Genomic DNA, 19,467 nt, shown 5'->3' on the forward strand with positions numbered 1-19,467 from the left:
TGGAATTGCATAGCATAAATTCTGAGAAACTGAATAGAGAAACTGAGTAAATCAAATAGATTAATAGCATAATTCAAATAAAGTACGTTATTTTATCTGGATGTCAGTAGATAGTAGAATGTAAGTATTAAATGTCAGAGACATGTAACTCTAATGCCAAAGTGGATTATGTAGTTGAAAACTTAATTAAACCATTTATTATTCACTTGTAACTACTTTGACATTATTTTTTAGATTTTTTTCAGTCTTCTTAGAAAATTATTCTTCTGTAGTTTTCACATCGGAAGGGGTTTCTAAGGATTAATGATTTAATCAACTAAAAACATTTTTTGAGCCTGAGATGAGAGTACCACTGAAATACACTTCATTGTTATTTGGCTGCTATATTTTTAATTGCTTTAGTGAGTATATTTTATCTTTCTTTGGGAAGTGAGGGAAGCTAATACTCAGAGGGTGCAAAATGCTATGGGTTGGATGCATTTTGCGTCCTCTGATGCCACTTGATTCTCCTAGAGGTAAAGTTGAGGTCCTGGCCACGGGGAGGGGCAGAGGCAATTCTCAGAGGTGGTGGCGCTGACCACCAGGTGACATTTTGGAAGTTTGTGTTTCTGTTTTTGGTTATCATAATGATTCCAGGGATGGTGACATTTGGTAGTTGGGACATGGTTGCTGGACATCCTGCAGTGATCAAGTTAATCCCATGCATTGCACATTGTTCTCCTGGACCTTAATGGAGGTGAAAAAACATGCATATAATTATCTGAGCTAGGAATTACCTCGATTTTACAAAGAAATGCAAATTATTTTTTCCCTACAGCTATAGGTACTTGGAATTTTCTGGGAAGATGGCAACCCAATAAATAAAGGAAGTACATCCTTTGTTTTGCTCAGAACTTTGCCAAGAGTTTTGTCATTTTGGAAAATCATGTCACTGATGGTCATACCACCAAGACACACTGGCATTGGTCTCTGGTGAAGCTTGGGACAAGGCTTGTAGAGCCAGTGGCTGACAGCTTCCTCACGGCTTCTGGAGGGGTTCTGGTGCCATTTACATATGGAGTATAATTCAAACAAAGTATTCAAACCATAGTTTTTAATTATAAATTACTTTCCATTTATTTTTCTTTTTGTGTTATTTTTAGGGTAGTATATTGCTTTTGGAGAAACTATGAAGGTAGATTATATTAAGAATGATTTTTATTTCAGGATAGTAAAAGTATATATTATCAAAAAGGACCCTTTGGATATGAGAGTATTAAAAATCAATGTACTATAATATATGCTTTGAAGCATGAAAAACGTATTTTAAAAACAATTTTCATTCTCATGCCCGATACTTTTAGTCTATTTCAAATGAATCCTCAGTCCGCATATTGAAGCACGGCTTTTTCCGATGCGGTGACTGCTGCCTTAGTCCATTTGTGCTACTGTAAAGAACAGCACACACTGGGTAATTTTAAAACAAATTTACAGGCTCACAGTCCTAGAGGCTGGGAAGTCCAGTATCAAGGTGCCATTAGGTTTGGTGATTCTGATTCCAGGATGGCACCTTGAACGCTGCGTCCTCACGTGGCTGAAGGTGGAAGGATAAACAGCAGAAGAGAAAAGAGCCACTCCTGAGAGCCCTTTTTATCATAGCATTAATATTCATGAGTCATGGGTAGAGCCCTCATGACCTAAACACCTCCCACTAAGTCTACCTCCCAACACCATTGCATTGAGGATTAAGTTTCCAACATGTGAATTCTGGGGGATACATTCAAACTATAGCAACTACCATTATTAATTTCTAAAAAAAAAAAAAAAAAGTCATCTTGTACCTAAGAAGAGAAAACAAATGTTCTCCTGTCACTTTGCATTTCTTGTTTTTGGCTATGGATTAATATCATGTTGAAATTTTTAATTTAATTTCTCTTTAATTGCTGTTCCGGAGAACTGGGGAGGCACTCTCAGACTTTGGGGTGGAGTGGTTCTTAGATCACTTTTTCTAGGAACCAGTTGTCTGTCCTCAGGAGGCTCCATCCTGGCTCCTGGAAAGGCAGGGGAACTCTTCCCTACCTGTCCTTACAATCAGGAGCTGCCTGGTGTCTCCAGGGTCTGCTGGCGGCCACCTGGTGGGTGTCCAGGGACTACAAAGAACTTTCTTGCCTAGTCTCTTACTGCCTGGTTGAGTAGGGAGGAGGCTGCCAGCAAGACTGGGATTATGGGATGGCATCAGCCAGATGAACCATACGTAGCTGCCTGAGGAGAGTCAGGCTTCCTTAGGATTAAGCTGCAGGTGGGATGCTGGCAGGGACACCACCACGCACGCCAGGCCTTCTCCCAAGCTTTCCATTGCTGCCTGTTTCCAAGAATTCCCCCTTGAGCCTATCACAGTGAGCACCTAGATCTATTGGTGCTTTCTTGGCAACAGGAAAAAGAAATGGCAAAACCCACACGTTTGCATATTAACTGTGCTAGGTTGGATTTGGAAATGATGTAACCGTACATTTTGAATTCAGATTACGAGACAACCTTAACTTCAACATTTCCTGATATTTCTGTTTTTAAGTTGGTACCCAGGATGTCCCTTTAACAAATGTTTTGCCCTTTCATTGTAAAGGATCTGGGGTTGCCAGTGACTTGGCTGACGGTGCTGCTAATGGGCCAGGTACTGACGCACAGTTCAGGAGGAAGCTGAATGACCAGGTGTCTCAAACCTAAAGCCAGCCATATGTGTTCCCCAGTTGTCTGTAAGGAGCTATAGGCTGTGCGGAAGTGTAGGGAGGCAGGCATTTTCCGTGGTAGCCTGCCTGGACTGTCATCCTTGTCCACAGCATGGTTTTTTTGTTTGTTTTGAGATGGAATCTCGCTCTGTCGCCCAGGCTGGAGTGCAGTGGTGCAATCTCAGCTCACTGCAACCTCCGCCTCCCGGGTTCAAGTGATTCTCCTGCCTCAGCCTCCTGAGTAGCTGGGGTACAGGCGCCCACCACCAGGCCCGGCTAATTTTTTGTATTTTTAGTAGAGATGGGGTTTCACCATGTTAGCCAGGATGGTCTCGATCTCCTGACCTCGTGATCCGCCCCCCTCAGCCTCCTAAAGTGCTGGGATTACAGGCGTGAGCCACTGTGCCCAGCCCACAGCATGTTGATTAAAGGAGAGAGATGGCCGAGCCTGGTCTCGTGATTGCTCTGGCCATGGCACCTTGTACTTGCTGGATGCACAGTGTCTGGCACCCATGGGAATTAGGGGATAAATAAATTAAATGACACATCCAAATTGAGGGGACCAGACTGTAACTTGGGACATTCCAGCTCTGCTGGCTCAACTGCTGAGTAGAAGCTCTTGTTGGCTGTGCTAAATGTTAGATTTTTTCAAATTGCTAGACCTCTGCCCCAAACTGTTAATTTCCATGAGAAATGTGATGAGAAAGACAAAAGGGTATATTAACCAGATACAAATAGATAACTCTTGACTTGAATTTATAATTGATTTGCAGTCATATTGGCCAGAGGCTTTTTCTGGAGCAAGTCTGAACATCTGTACTGTACAATGCTGAGTGCAGGGTGGGCAGGAATCAAGTGCTTATTACCCTCTGATAAGGACAAAGAACCCCTAAAACATGTTGCACTGTATATGTCCTGATGAGGCTCTTCCAGGTGGGAAGCCAGATTTTCGCCTGGGAGGGGCAGGATATACTTACTCCCTTTAGCAGCTGGTGCTCAGGATGTGGGCAGAATATAAGGGGGCTATGTATAGGCATTTGGCACCCAGGACAGGATGCCTGTTTCAAACAGCTTTGTAAATAAGCATTTTACCAGCCTCCACTCTTTTTAAAGCCAGTCTTCTATTCTTCCAGAATGTACTTTTATCTCATGTCTCTTCTATAAAGAGCACTAAGGGCACCCTCCTTTTACGGGGATACAGGTCCTGGTGAAATTGGAGGCTCCCAGAGCTGGGGATGGCAGCTGTGGACACTGTCCAGCTTGGATTCGCCTGTGCTCCATCATGTCCAGGACAGTGTTGGCACATTGCTGGTGGCTGCAGGGACTCTGTATGCACAGATGCATTCCACCTGGGGGAAACTTGGGCAGTAAAACACCGCTGAGATTTCCTATCTTGGCGGATCTCAGGAACTGTCCACAGCTGCCTTCTCTTCTCAGATCCCCAGGGCCAGCCTCAGTGGCAGCTGGTTCCTTTGGGCCATCCTATCCAAACCTGTGCCTCAGAGAAAATCCGGTGGCACCCAAAGTTTCCTTGAAGTTAAGGGGTTCTAGGGGGCCTAAGGGAGCCTCACTGATTCAAAGCTAAGCCTTTATCCTGGAGTGAGCAGGGTTCTGACAGGAAGGGGTCAATATTCTCTTACCAGGTACACGTTGCCCCCTTTCTCATGCTTACCTGAAACGAATCTCTTCTTCCCTAAGTGAATGAGTACCTCTTTGTCTCTTTTATAAGAGGCGAACAGTGGTTCAGGGAGTTTTCAGTATTTAAGTTCCAAAATCTTGTGAAGAGATTGACTCGGATGACTCAGGATTCACTTGGCACCCGCTTTTGACATCAGCCATGCTATTTTCACTAGCATCCATCTGGCATCTCGGGCTCCAAAGCTCCTTATGCCCTTGCCACAGCTGAGTTCTTGGTGGGACTCAAGGTCTTGTTCATCTTTGTATCCCTAGTACTTAGAACATGCCTGATGTACAGCAGGGGCTGTGAAATCCCCATCAATGAATGTGCATGTGGATCATGTGTCCTATTTCCTGTACTTGATGTAACTCTTTGGAAATACCAAGGCTTCTTATTTACAAGGTAAAGGCAGCACTAATGTAAATTTGATTTTGTAACCTAGGTAATGCACTTTTACATTGTATGGCTTCTGTGACATGACTCTTTTTTGACGGCCTTATACTTCTTTTTAAATTCTCTATGAAAAGAAAGGTACCTCTCTTGAGAGTCACCCCCTCCTGTACCCTTATGCACTGATGTTTCCATGGTTCTCTCCTCGGTCCTCTTGATGTCATCCACCCCCTTGGCTTCACTGCTATGGAGTGATAGTCTGATGACTTCCAAATCCATGTCTCTGTGAAGGCCTTTCTGGGCTTTGGACTCTGGACTCCCCGACCACTGAAAATCTCCCACTGCATGGCCCACACGTGTCTCAGACTCAGCATTGCAGAAGCTAAGCTTGTTATCCCCACTTCTCCCCTTGCTGCATTCCCCATCTACCCAGTCACCTAGGACGTAGAAACCAGGCGTCTCCCTCGATGCCTCTCTTTTCTGTATCTTCTTATATTTAATAAGTGACAAAGAGGGGACCCATAGAATCTACCTCCTCAAATGCTCAACCATCCCTTTTTTCTGTTGCTCTCTTCTGTGATCTTCTGATCCTTACACCTTGTACCTGTGATGTCACTGTGACTTTCTTGTCCTCCATCCATCCGTCCACTGAGGACACTCTTCCATCTCCGCCCCACTCTGTGCAGCCACACTCGGCAAGTTCCCTGATGGTGCCCGGCTCCTCCTAGCATTGGCCTTTACTCAGGACACTTCCAGTCCTGGAATCCCCTCTCCCCACTGCCCACCCTGCCTTGTCATCTTCAGCTTGAAAGTCAAATAAATATTCCTTCCACATAAAGGCTTTGCTCAAGTGTCTGCTCTCCTTTGAAGTGTTTTAAGGGCCCAGGGAGAATTAACTTGCTTCCTGAGTGTTCCCACTCAGCAGCCTGTGGGCTTTCCTCATATCATCTGTGACACTTGGTTGCACTCATCTCTCCGCCTCCCCCTCCCTCACCAACTGCCTCTCCCCAGATTAGAAGCAGCCCATGAGAGCATTTCACTCAGTTTTGCATCCCCAGCTCCTAGCACAGTGCCTGGAAAACAGCTGCTACTCAAGAAGTATGTGTTGAGTGCATGAACAGGGAGATACACTTAGGCTGGATACAGCAGGATTGAGGGCTGCTGTTCTTTTGTGACTTACCTAGATTGGTCTCCCTTAAGCCAAGGTGTACACATCAGAGAAAGGAGGCAGTCTTAAAGGACAGCAGTGGGTCACTTGTGGTTGAGGGTCTCATCTTACTTCCCGTGCAGTTAGCTTGTTGGTGAGGGGACTGCCTCTGTGTTGTGGCGTTAGGGGACTAGAGGAGGCAGGCCCAAGTCTGCTTGCTTGTCATTGCTACTCAGAATTTCCCCAGGGACCCTTCATGCCTTTCGGGTCAGCACTGCCTTCCCTAGGCTAAGTTAACTCTGCAACCAACAACAGTGAGGTATGACCGAGATTATCTGTCTCGTCCTTACCTGGATGAGATTAGGGTTCGGAAGAGGTAATGGAAGAAAAAAATTGGAGGTGCAGAATTCGGTAGATCATTATATGTTTTCCGGAAGCCTTCCGCTATCTTAGAAGTGAGTGCCTGTGTAGTGGTTGGTAATATCAGCATGAACCAGCTACTGGCATTCTTGTCTCTCAGCTGTGCCAACCTCCAGGGGTTCCCCTAGCTTCTAAAGGTTCTCCAGAAACCATCTTCCCTGCCCCCATCATGCTGGGCAGTTTCTTTGTTTGCAAGTCTATCCAAGCCTCTTGGGCCTAGATCAGCTCAGATTGATTTCTTGTTGTACCTAACTGGGATCAGAAACCATCTGGTTTCACCTAGTTGAGGGGGCATTCTATCAAATACAAGAATTACAATGAAAACTTGTGTTATGTTTTGATAGAGGCTGGTCTTTCTGTCTATTGGAGAAGAGTGCTGAGGATGGGATGTGTGTTTCCAGTTGTAGGCTGGAAAACTATGTGTTCTACTTATTCATATTATTTATTTAAATTTTTTAATGTTTTAATTTTTAATTTACTTAAATTTAAAATTTTAATTTTTATTATTTTTGTATTTTAATTATTACCCCCTCCCCTTCCTTCCCTTCCTCTTTCCTTTTCTTTCCTTTCTTGATAGGGTCTCATTCTGTCATCCAGGCTGGATTGCAGTGGCACGATTACTGCTCACTGCCGCCTCAAACTCCTGGGCTCAAGCCATCCTCCTGCCTCAGCCGTCCAAGTAGCTGGGATTATAGCCGCATACCACTGTGCCTGATTGTGTTTTTTTTTTTTTTCAATTTCTCGTAGAGACACTATGTAGTCTCACTGTGTTGCCCAGGGTGGTCTCGAACTCCTGGTCTTAAGTGATTCTCTCGCCTTGGCCTCCCACAGGCCTGAGATTACGGGCATGAGCCACCACACCTGGCCCATATTATTTCTTAGCCTTTACTCTGGAAGTTAATAAGGGTTTACTCTTGGGACTTTCAAGTTAGGATGAAATTGTGGTTGATGCCAGCACAAGAAACATGCTTGTAAATGAGCAAGTTGTAGATTGGAATAAGTATAATATTCCATCATTGGTTTCCAAGATTCCCTGGTAATTTTGCCTTCACTTAGCCAAAAATAGGGAAATACCAGCAAAGTTGTTGCTGTTTGATTGTAGGTCCAAATAAATTAGTTAAGACCAGAGCCTAGGGGAGCATAGTTCACACAACAATGAGAAGAGTGACAAGGTATTTAGGTCATTATTTTGATTGGTCATTATTTTGATTGGTCTCTTTCGACCAAAACAGGCAGATGTTGCCTTTTCAATTAGCAAGACCCTAGATCTGTTTCAGAAGCCCATCTGTATGCGTAATTGTAACCTCAGTGTCATTCAGGACTGCTCTGTACTGCCTCCTAGGTTGTTTTCTTCTTTCCTTTCTCCATGTGAGCCTTTAAACTGGGCGTTATTATTCTCTGCAAATGGCCAAACTCATGTATGTTTTTGTCATTTTTCATGCAGATTTCAGCAACGTCCCTGATATCACAACAGGTCTGAAAAGGAGTCAGACAGATGGCACTCTGGATCAGGTTTCCCACAGGGAGAAAATGGAGCAGACATTCAGGGTAAGATACTGGCCCAAATCGCAAACCAAGAACCAGGCAGGCGAGTGTTAGTTCCCACCTTTACCCAAGGTGGGGAAAGGAGATGGAGTTACCTATCTCTAGGTCCAGCAGTTGATACAAACATACATATATATGTTAAGGATACAGCTTCCTTATTTATGTATTTTTTTTGAAGTGAAGTACTAATCGGAACCATTTGCTCTAGCCAGAACTCCTCCATGACTTCTGGTATGCCATCAAAGAGCAGTGCACACTCTGCTGTTCATATATTGTGCTGGCTTTGCTTAGCGATTTTGACAAGGAAAACCTTGTCAAAAGGTGTTAATTACTATTCTCTTTCTTTTTTTTTTTTTTTGGCTGAAGATAAATTATTTTTGGAATGTTGTCATTTTGTGTGATAAAACGTATATAACATAAAATATGCCTTTTTTACTGTTTTCAAGTGTATGCCTCTCTGTGGCATTAAGTATACTCACATTGGTTTGCAACCACCACCACCATCTAGAACTTTTTCATTATTCCAGACAGAAACTCTGTACCCCTTAAACAATAACTCTCTATTTCCCCTGCTTTCAACTCCCTCATAACTTCTATTCCACTTTCTGTCTCATTTGCCAATTTCTAGGTGCCCCATATATTGGTGGAATCACAATATTTGTCCTTTTGTTTCTGGCTTATTTCACTTAACATATGTCTTCTGGGTTAATCCAGCTTGTGGCATGTGTCAGACTTTCATTGTTTTTTATGGCTGAGTAATATTCCATTATACGGATACACCACATTTTGTTTATTCATTCACCTGTTGATAGACACTTGGATTATTGCTGCTGTTGTGGGTAATGCTGGAGTGAATGTTGGTGTAAGAGTTATCTGTGCGAATCCTTGTTTTCAGGCCAAGGAGTGGAATTGCCAGGTCATGTGGTGATTCTCTGTTTAGCTTTTTGAGGAACAGCCCATGGTCTCCCACAATGCTGCACTATTTGACATTCCCAGCGGCAATGCAGGAGGCTTCTACTTCATCCACATCCTTGGCAGCATTTGTTACATTCCATTCCTTTCCTGCATTTTTAACTGTTTGTTGTCAGCTACCCTTTCAGAAATGGTCTGATTGACATAATCTGTGTTAATATCCAGTCCAGTTTTAATCGATTTTGAAATTATCAGTCTTCTGTATTTGTTTTTGTCTTAAATACAAAATAAGAATGGAAGAAATAGAAGCAATGATAGGCATTTAAATGAAAGTTATAAAGTGGAACAATGCCTCGGTTGGGTTTAGACTAACACTATCACAAGATTCTTGGGGTATCACTTCACCAGCCGGAAACCTCTGTGGCCAAGGGTGCTTTTGCCCAAGTTTTGCTCGGGCCCACTAGGCCCACTCGACCTGGCAGGCTGTGCTCAACTTGCACTACTGGCCTGCATCCCATGCCTGCCAAGAATGAGCAGAGTGGTGAGGGGTGTGTCAGTGTGCACGTGTGGGGTCTGGCCACCACACACAGGCAGGCATGCTGGCTGTGGTGGGGCAGGCAGCAGCTGCAGGCTCTAGCACGGGTGCCAGTTCCCTGTGAAGCTACGGCTGGATCACACATATTACAAGCAGCTTCCATGGCCTACATCAGTACCTGGAAGCTTGGAGATGCCAGGAACTGCTGCCCCAAAGAGGGTGGCATAGCCCTGGTTCTGGGAACTCCTAGGTCTGGGCTCCCCGAAGGGCTGCAGCTCTTCTCTCCTCCTCTTTTCTCTCCTTGTCACCTGTAATGTGGCGAGCAAGGGGTGTGTTTTGGCCCTGTTTGTGTTGTAGCTCTTTCAGCCCTGCCGTTAGGCAGGTCCCGAATTCTTGTCCCATGACCAGGAAGAAGGAGGTATGCAGACAAGGGGAGGGTGAGCAAGGTGAAGAGGAGCTTTATTGAGCTATAGAACAGCTCAGAGGAAACCCACAGTGGGTAGCTTCTCTCTGCAGGCTGGTTGTCCCATAGAGTGTTCACCTCTCAGCAGAGAGCAGACCCTGGGGTGGGTAGCTCCTCTCCACAGCTGGTAGTACTAATGTCTGCTTAGCTTTAAGCAGAGAGGAGACCCTGGAGTAGCTCCTCTCCTCAGCTGGTTGTCTCATTGTCTCTTTGAGTCTGGCTGAGTCCAGGGCTCAGAGGGGTGGAAATGTGTACTGATTGGTCCATAGTGGCCATGAGCAGGCCCAGAAAAGGCTCCATAAGTTCCCACTCTGGTCTGTGGGACTGGCAGCCCAGCCCCCAGACTTCAGGCCTTCCCCGGCTTGAAGGTGGGGCTTTTCTGGGGACCCACCCCTTTCCACCCAGGAGCCTGTCTGCGTCCTGCCACTCTTCATGGTGCCCAGGCTATTTGTGCCAAAGGGTGCCTGCAGGCCAGGGCCGAGCTGCCCTCAGTCCCCTCCTTGGCCTGCCTCCCATGCTCATTGGTGCCCAAAGTACAGCAGGGGGCTGGCATGTCAGCGCTGCCCTGAACGTGTCCACACGTGGCTGGGTTGCAGCAGTGCCTGGGCTTGGACTCAACTTTGCTCCAAGAGCAGAGCGGGCACCAGGAGTAGGGAGAAACCAGGCAGTGGGAGCAGGCTACTTTCGAGCCTGTGGGGGCAATGGGTCCTTCCTAGGCCCCTGAGAGTGCAGAGATGCCTGGGTCCACAGTCGCGGCTAGGTGGCTGCAGCAGTGCCCGGGAGGGCGGGGCTCCTTTCTGCTCCTGGCCCCCAAGAGCACAGGGATGTCTGGGTCCGAAGCCACGGCTGGGCAGTCACAGCTGTGCCCGAGGAGCACGAGGCTCCCGCCCTGCCACTTCAGGATTGGATGGGGCTTCCACATTCTCAGCTCCTGCTGGCTCCATGGAACGCACAGCCCTGGCCGTGCCTCCCCCAGTGCAGCCGGCATCATCGCAGTGACTGTTCCAGATGGGCCACCGCTGCCATCAAGACCACCACGAGCCAGGCACATGGCACACCCATTGGAGGAACCATGTGGCATACCTTTTGGGGGTTGGTAACATCCCCTGTGTGTGAGGGACCAGGTTAGAGCCTGCCAGCTTCAGAACGGATGCTTCTGGTTCTGAAGTAGCTGGTTTGATGAAGCAGCTATGGGCTCTCAGCCTCCCCTCTCTTCTCCCTTTCCCTTCCTCACTACCTGCTCTCTTCTCCCGTTTTCCATGCACCTTCTTCCAAATTTCTCCTCCCTCTCCTCCTCATTCCTCATGCAAAGCAAATGCTCAGCTGCCTTCGCTGGCCTGGTTATGTCCCAGGATGCAAGTTATTTTACAAAACTGAAATTCATCAGCATTTTTAGTCCTTCTACTTTGTTCTATCTCTAGTGGGTTATTTAATTTTGGGAACCCAATATCATATCTAATATTCATTAGCTTTTAGTGAAGCAGTGGATCCTAGAGCATCAAACAGATGTGTTTTGATAGCCTTGTCTTAAATTATTTTTAAATCTTATTTTAATAATACAATAGATATGGGGTCTCACTATGTTGCTGAGGCTGGTCTCAAACTCCTGGGCTCAAGAGATCCTCCTGCCCCGGCCTCCTGAAGTACTGGAATTACAGGTGTGAGTCACTGTGCCTGGCCTGACTTAAAATTTTTTAGAAAATCAAATCTTCCTGAAACACTGATGGAGCAAGGCCATGTATTTAAAAGTGAAGTGTGCCTGTGGGGGCCCTGGCACAGGATGGTAGCTTGGGGGAATCTCACTTAACACCGTGAGGGATAACGACTTCCCGTCTCTTATGATCTGCTTGAGTTACACATCAGAGCTCTTAAGAAGGAAATTGAATTTTTTCCCAAAGTTTATCTTAAGATTCAGCAAAATAGATATGCAAAAAGTTAGCACGTTAACGCCATTGCCAACTCTGTTATTTAACAATGCCTATAGTAACTAAGCAAAACATTTACAAAGTGAACATTGGAGCATCAGAAATTTAGAAGAGGAGAGAAAGCTGCAATCAGGTTGAAATTGGGGCCGTCTGAGCTTCAATTTTCATTGTTAAAAGTGGAGAAAGGAGAAAGCAAATAATAACATCAAAGAACACAGAAGAAAAAATTTTATTGAAAGAATATGAGCATGTTAAGCATTTGCTGTAAAATCCCTCTCAAATCTAACGTAATTATCACCTTACCTTTTTAAGATATGAAGATTTCCATGTAGAATGATAGATTTCAGTGCATTTTAAAAAATCTTTGGTAAATACCTAGCAGTTACTCAGCTTCCCTGTTCTTTGTTTCTTGGGAAAGAAGAATCAGTGGCCACCAAAAGTAAAAACTGTGGTGGACATTAGTGAAAAGAAAAAGAAAATTTCAAATTTAAGGATCACATTTTTTTTTCTGTTCTGTGGTTTTTTTAAAAAAACATTTTAATTTTTTTTTTTTTTGAAACATCGTGTTATATCTAAAGCAATCCTCTTCTGGATTTTTTTTATTGTTTTAAATTTTGTTTTATTTTATTTTTTTGAGACAAGTTCTCACCCTGTTGTGCAGCCTGGAGTGCAGTGGTGTGATCTCGACTCACTGCTGCCTTGACCTCCTGGGCTCAAATGATCCTCCCACCTCAGCCTCCTAAGTAGCTGGGACCACAGGTGCCTGCCACCATGCCCGGATAATTTTGTTTATTTTTTGTAGAGACTAGGTCTCACTGTGTTGCCCAGTCTGGTCTCAAACTCCTGGGCTGGAGCAACACTCCTGCCTCAGCCTCCCAATGTGCTGGGATTACAGGTGTGAGTCACCCCACCCAGTCCTCTTCTGTTTTTGAAGTGGTGATGTGGGAGGTGTCTGGCGAATGCCTAGTGTGTGCTGGGAGTGGATTTTTTGGGACTCCCCCCGCCCCACCCCCTGTGCCATGTCCTCAGAAGGTGGTCCCTTCTCAGGGAGAAGATCTGCCTCTGTTTTCTGGGCTTCCTGCCCTAGCCCAACTGGTCTTCTCAGGGGTCATTAACTTCTTTTCAGATTAGACCCTGGTTGAACCTGGGCTGTTGGGGATATTTTACTAACAACTATTCTAGACATTAGAATAAAGAATAATTTCCCTTGAAAATCAAATGAAGCCTGGTTTGATGAAGCACAGCTGTACCCAGGGCTTTTGACAGCCCCGCAATTTCTGCAAATGGTTCCTAATTGATTGGCTTCTTCTCTGTAAGGGTGCCTATTACTGTCATAGCTCTTTGTGTGACCCTGTCAGCCTCTCCTGTAGGGGGGATTTTTTTCCCCAGTATTGTTAGCAATTAGCATGTGCTATTGTAATAGTTTGGAGTTTGAAAGAAATATACAATGTCCCTTTGGGTGAGGAGGTTGAAAGAGTTTTTGGTTTGTTCTGGGAACTTAAGGTATATTAAGCAGTCCCCACAGACATGCTGCCTGCACTCCACCTGCTGAGCTGGCTCTGAGGCTCAGGAGACGTGGCCCTCTGTGGTCCCGTTGTCTCCACGTCTGTGGTAACCCGGTGCCTTTCTAGAGCAGGCAGGCTCCCGGCATGGGTGGAAACAGAGCAGGGGGCCAGCTTCCCCCAATCACCGGTGCTGCTGTGGAGGAAGAGCTTGGTGGCGCTAGGACGTCCTTGTGAATGTGACTTGGAAGAGCAGTTTGGGATTTTTTTCACTGCCTGGGGATGAGAGGGAGAGACAACGCGTGTCTCACACATCTCCCAACAGCCGACTTAGATGTGATCCGTTCTCCCAGAGGGAGCAGGTTTCTTTGAACTTTTCCTTTTTATGTACAGCATGTAAGTAAACAAGGGCTTTGATTTTCACGGGTAAAGATTTTGATCCAAATGTAGGCATGCTTGCACGGTTTCCTTTTCTTGATTGAAAGTTGATTTTGCTCTAAAAATGTCTAAAGACTGATATGCAGATGAGAAGAGATGCCTTTCTCCCCAGAAGGGATTCTGACAGTGATCTTTACATGCTTTTTACAGCTAAGGATAAGAGAACTTCTTTTGGATACCCGTTCTGTGGCGCTGTCACTGTTCCTTTCTCATTCCAAAATCTTTAACTTCATCTCCGAAATAGTTCTTTCTTTTTGAAATATAAAGATATCAGAAAGGCCTAGGGAAATATTTACTCTGTAAAATATGCTTGAAAAGACAGGAATAATTTGAATATAGCAATTAATTGTATGCTTGTAAAATTTCCTTGGAGTATAGCACATATTAATACTTATATTAATACTCATAATATACTTATATTGGGTTTAATACTGTAAAAGAAAATTCACAAACATGAAACCCATTTTCTACAAGGTAAGCAGAGTTTTTAATTTAGTTATTCTCGATGAAATAATTTTTCGGCTTTGTGGAAGAATTTTATGTAATCACCAAGTGTCGCTTTGGCAGGGATTATTTTTGCCGTTTGTAGGCGTTGTGTTGATAGAACAGAGAGCATTGAGAATCTGGAGATACACAGCGTGACAACTGTGTGTTGTGCTCTTTGCAATTTAATCATGTTTAAGATATAATTGATATATTTTGTCCTGTTTATTTTTTCTAGGCAGAAAAAAAAGAACGTGCACTAGTGGCTATGGTTTTTAGTGTACAGCGTGAACAAAACTTGCATTTAATATTTAATTTCTGCTCACCCACTTAGCTTAACCTTTTGAGTTTTTCTTTCACATGAATTGCTTTTAAGAGCTTGCCTATCTAAGAAGCTGAAGGAAAAGAAAAAATTATTGGACCACATGATTTGCTTTCCAGCATTCTTGGAGTTTTCGTCTTCCTTTGGTGTATACTTGCCTGCATTATTGCAAGATCCTTTTGGTTATGTTTTTGTTAGGCAGTCAAGCTAAAAGATAACTTATTTATAAACCGTAGTCTTTCTCCATGGTTGCTATTCAATAGATGAATAGAATCATGATCCTTTTCTTAAAACCAAACATGCCTATTTCTAAATGCAAGTTATGTGACTAAATTCCTATTTTAATGCACGGAGAGATGGCATCCTCAAGGCAAACGCTTTGTCCCTGAAAAATGGTTTGGGGTGTGGCAGTCTCCAGCAGGAAGACAATAATCTGTCACAAAGACCTAATTCCAGGTAGCCCTTTCTTGGAGGCAGTGGTATGTTGGAAAGAACTCGACCTGATGCTTAAACCTGAATTTGTATTCCCATCCACCACGCCTTATCATTATGTGACCTGGGGCAAGTTACCCAACCTTTCTAAGCCTGTGTGTCCTCCTCTATAAATAAACATACCACCACCACCAACCCAGTGTTGTCAAAGGAATCACGTGAGATTATGTCCAACTAGGAGCACTGGAAGCAGGGGAGAGAGGATTAGGCTGTAAGCTGCCCCTTCCTGGTGTGTCTCCCATGTATACGTGTGTGTGTGAAGGTTTTCCCTGTTGCTCACCTAATGGCCTCTTGATCTGAGATTCGATGTCAGGTAGGAAACTGAACAAATAGATAAGCACCTCAATAAAATGTTGTTGAAAGTAAGATGTGCATGCTTTGACTGTCTCAGCCGCCCACCCGTGTTCTTGACCATCTCAGCCGCCCACCCGTGTTCTTGACCATCTCAGCCGCCCACCCGTGTTCTTGACCATCTCAGCTGCCCACCTTTGTTCTTGAAGTTAGTGTCAGTGGTCAACTTCTTCCCAACCGTCCCATGAGATGAAAATGAACTAGAAACCAAAAGCTGTAAGAATTGGGTCCTCTTTGTTGTCTGCATGGAGACAAAGTCTGCTCACCGTGTAGCTGCTTTTTTTTAATGTATAGTGTCGTAAATGGATGAGCTTTTCCAAAGGGTTGCTTCAAGTGATCAAATAAAAATAGTGTATGTTAGATCTGCCTTTCCCTTTAGCAGGAGTAGGCTGTGAACACCGAGATGCTTAGTGAAGCCTGAGCGGCTCTGCCAGCCGAGGAGGGCTTGCAGACTTTGCCCCTCCTGGAAGAGAGGCGGCAAGGACACAGATCACCAGGGGTCAGAGTTGGGCGGAGTGTGGCGCCAGCCCATATGCCTTATTCTGCCTCTCTAATGCCACACTTCCTTGGCAGAGACTTGGAGGCAAGTTTGTGGACTTGTTTGAAATGACTGTGCTTAGTTTTTGTTGGAGTCTCAAAGGCCATTTGATCTCTTTGTAGTGAGTTGGATTTTTTTTTTTTTAAATTTCCTATTTTCCATGCTCCAGAGTATTTGTGCCCTGCTCTTCTTGGTCTATCCTTGGTCATTAGGGTGGATGTGTCAGGCAGATGCCAACCCCTTGCTGGGTGTGGCAGGAAGACGGTGGCTATAGAAGACATTACTGTGGCATAAAGCACACAGAGACCTGTTCTTTTCTTTGCCAGGGATAACTTACATGTTCTGTTCAACAGGGTTGGCAATGTCACTTACGTGTCAACAGGAAAAACAGGAAAAAAAAAAGAGTGGTATTGAGAATCCAAAAGACAGTGTTCCAAGCAAGTGGCTGCCTGGAAGGCCCTTTGGCAATGGAGAGCTTGTCCTGTAGAGAGGGATGAACAACAGAGTGTGGCAGGAAGGCAGTGGGAAGAAACTTGCTGGTGACCTTTCTCGCCATTTCTTGCAACTGGCCCTTCCCGTCAGCTGGGCTGATTCCTCCTGCCAAGTGGGTCATTGGACAGAGGCAAACTAAAAAGTGGGCAGTGGGGCTGTTGGCATGGTCTGTGCTGTGGGCTAACTGGGGCCAAAGAGAAATTGCCAACAACAGGAAGTTGCCTGATGAGTCCTCAGCTGGCTGTGCCTTTGCCAGGCAGGCTTTTAAAACTCAGACATGGGGTGTTGAGTTATTGAACGAGACTTTGGCTGGGGCTCAGAGTCTGCCTGCAGCTGTGGCAGAGGGCCTGTGTTTTCTCTATTAAACATGGAATACACGTATGTCTAGGAGCAGAGTATCATGCAAGGCAGGGGGACTTGAGCCTGGCGAGACTGGTCTGGAGGCCTGGCGGGCTGCACAGTAAGAACCCCAGGAGCCCTGGGCCAGCCTGGTCCCACCAGTGCTTGTGTCTCCTGATCTGGAAAGTAAGGATGATGGCACCTAGCACACGGTGAGGTTGGAAGGATGCAGGGAGGTCACCAATTGCCCTTCTTCCCCTTTCCTTTCTGTCTTTGGATCACTGTGACTTTCGTCAGCACAACTGGCTTCCCAGCCTCTTTTTTTTTTTTTTTTTTGCAGAGAAGAGTTTAATGAAAAAATAGGGATTTGCATTACAAACTAGGGACAAAAAGAAGACATCGTTTTAATCTTGAAGTTATAGATAATAATTAAGCGTGTCTTACCTCTTTTTAAAATTATTATTATACTTTAAGTTCTGGGATACATGTGCAGAATGTGCAGGTTTGTTACATAGGTATACATGTGCCACGTTGGTTTGCTGCACCCATCAACCCATCATCTACCTTAGGTATTTCTCCTGATGCTATCCGTCTCCTAGCTCCCCGCCTCCACTACAGGCCCCGGTGTGTGATGTTCCCCTCCCTGTGTCCATGGTTCTCATTGTTCAGCTTCCACTTATGAGAACATGTGGTGTTTGGTTCTTTCCCCTGCTGTTTTCTGTGCCACAGTACTTTCCTACCTGCCTTCCTCTGTCCCTGCTTTCTTCTTTTCCAGACTTTTCTCTTTCATCTTGTTTTTTTTTTGAAAAAAAAAAAACAACAAGTTATTATTAAGAGTCATCTTCAGAATCACAAAATAAAGAAGTAAAAAAGAAGTTTTAGAGAGCAGCGCTGTGAGAGCTGCAGTGTGAATCACTGCGCTGGGGTGGGGTGGAGGATCAAGGCCTGTCAGGTGGAATGCTGGCTCTGAAATTAACTTGCTGAAGAGATAATTACACTCCCGTTCCTCATCCTGCTGGGACAGTGATGCACAGGAAAGTGACTTGGAGACTACTCAGAGCTGAGGCCACACAAAGATTTGACTGAGCAGAGATGCTGATCTTCACCTAATGCTTTATTTGCCACGTTTATTTCTGATACAGGCTTCTCCTTACTTTTTCTCTCCATTGAAACAGCAGGTGCTATGGTTTTGCTCTCATCCTATCTGAGATGACACTTGAAGTGGGATATGTTTGACCTTTTCAAGGCAAACAGCCAAGTTCAAGGAGTCATCAGCCAGCTCCCTGCAACTTAGGTGGTCACAAGGGACCTCTTGCCAGAGCTGCTTGAGGTCTCCCCTTTAATTTTGTGCACCTGGATGACAGTGAAGATGAGGTTGAACGGCAAGTGTCCCATGTCCGTCCTCTTTCTTCCATCTTCCCTCTGCATGCCCCTCAGCCCTCTATTTCTAGATCTTTATTTCCTTTCTGGGCTTCTGAATTAGAGATGGAGCTATGGAGACCTTGATATAATTTTGCTTTCTGTGGGAGAAGAAAGCAGGAAGTTTGATTTCTCAGGCCAAACTAGCCTCAGTGTAAATACCATTTGCAGGTTCTTGCCTATTCTTATTATTTTTTATTTATTTATTTTTGTTTTTTTGAGAGGGAGTCTCACTTTGTTGCCCAGGCTGGAGTGCAGTGGCGCGATCTTGGTTCACTGTAGCCTCTGCCTCCCGGGTTCGAGCAATTCTTATGCCTCAGCCTCCTCAGTACCTGGGACCACAGGTGCACGCCACCATGCCCAGCTAATTTTTGTATTTTTACTAGAGACGGGGTTTCACTATGTTAGCCAGGCTGGTCTCAAACTCCTGACCTCAGGTGATCCACACTCTTCAGCCTCCCAAAGTGTTGGGATTACAGGCGTGAGCCACCGCACCCGGCCTGTTCTTGCCTATTCTTTGGGGAAGCCACCTCGACATGGGGTACACTCGGAGTAAGAACACATGGGTGGCTGGGCATGGTGGCTCACGCCTGTAGTCCCAGCACTTTGGGAGGTTGAGGCTGGTGGATCACTTGAGGCCAGGAGCTCAAGACCAGCCTGGCCAACATGGTGTGACCCTATCTCTACTAAAAATACAAAAATTAGATAGGCATTGTGGCTTGTTCCTGTAATCCCAGCTACTCGGGAGGCTGAGGCACGAGAACTGCTTAAGCCCAGGAGGCAGAGGTTGCAGTGAGCCAAGATTGCACCACTGTACTCCAACCTGGATGACAGAGCAAGACTGTGTTTCAAAAACAAAAAACAAACAAACAAACAAACAAACAAAAACATGGGTTTTTTGCCCTAAGTCTTACACTGAGGAGCCATTTCTTCATCCTTGGGTAAGTTGTCAAACTTCCCTATCTGTGAAACTCAAGGGTCCGTCTGACCAGCTGTCCTGCCCTGATGTCTCTCCCTGTCTGTCTTTCTGCCTGAATGCCTGATCCAAAGCAGCTTTCTGCTAGATATCCCTTTTTATCCCCATGAATATGGAGAGCTGCTTAGAAGAAGAATCTTAGCAGAACCCTATTAGAATTTGCTTCGGTCGTTTATTGTCCTTCATGCATTTCATTGAAGCTAAAACCTGTAAGATTTTTGGAGGCTTCTCAGGTAATGGTATGCGAAGGTCAGGATGGTTAGATACCGTATTTCCAGATGCTCTCCGCTCTTTTATGCACTTACATTATTTAGGAACTTATTTCAAGCAGACCGTTTGAGAATCTGAGGAAAGCTGTGGGTCCCCAGAAAATTGCTTATGCACATACGTTAGAA

General features: G+C 45.1%; 1 protein-coding gene across 8 annotated transcripts in view; it reads left to right on the plus strand.

The window, feature by feature from the left end:
- The window catches only part of TIAM2 (TIAM Rac1 associated GEF 2), a 268,214-nt gene that overhangs the window by 214,001 nt on the left and 34,746 nt on the right, over positions 1 to 19,467 (plus strand). For 6 of the 8 annotated variants that reach the window (XM_055391088.2, XM_055391086.2, XM_063707972.1 and 3 more), the window contains one exon: positions 7,785 to 7,888. The exons of 1 other annotated variant lie outside the window; for it this stretch is intronic. In XM_055391088.2, coding sequence (XP_055247063.1) covers positions 7,785 to 7,888 — 104 coding nt within the window. Of the gene's footprint in view, positions 1 to 7,784; positions 7,889 to 13,294; positions 13,619 to 19,467 lie in introns of those variants that run through there. One more of the 8 variants, XM_063707974.1, reaches the window with a different exon arrangement.

The sequence above is a fragment of the Gorilla gorilla genome, chromosome 5 (assembly GCF_029281585.2).
Source record: "Gorilla gorilla gorilla isolate KB3781 chromosome 5, NHGRI_mGorGor1-v2.1_pri, whole genome shotgun sequence".
Taxonomy (NCBI): Eukaryota; Metazoa; Chordata; class Mammalia; order Primates; family Hominidae; genus Gorilla; species Gorilla gorilla.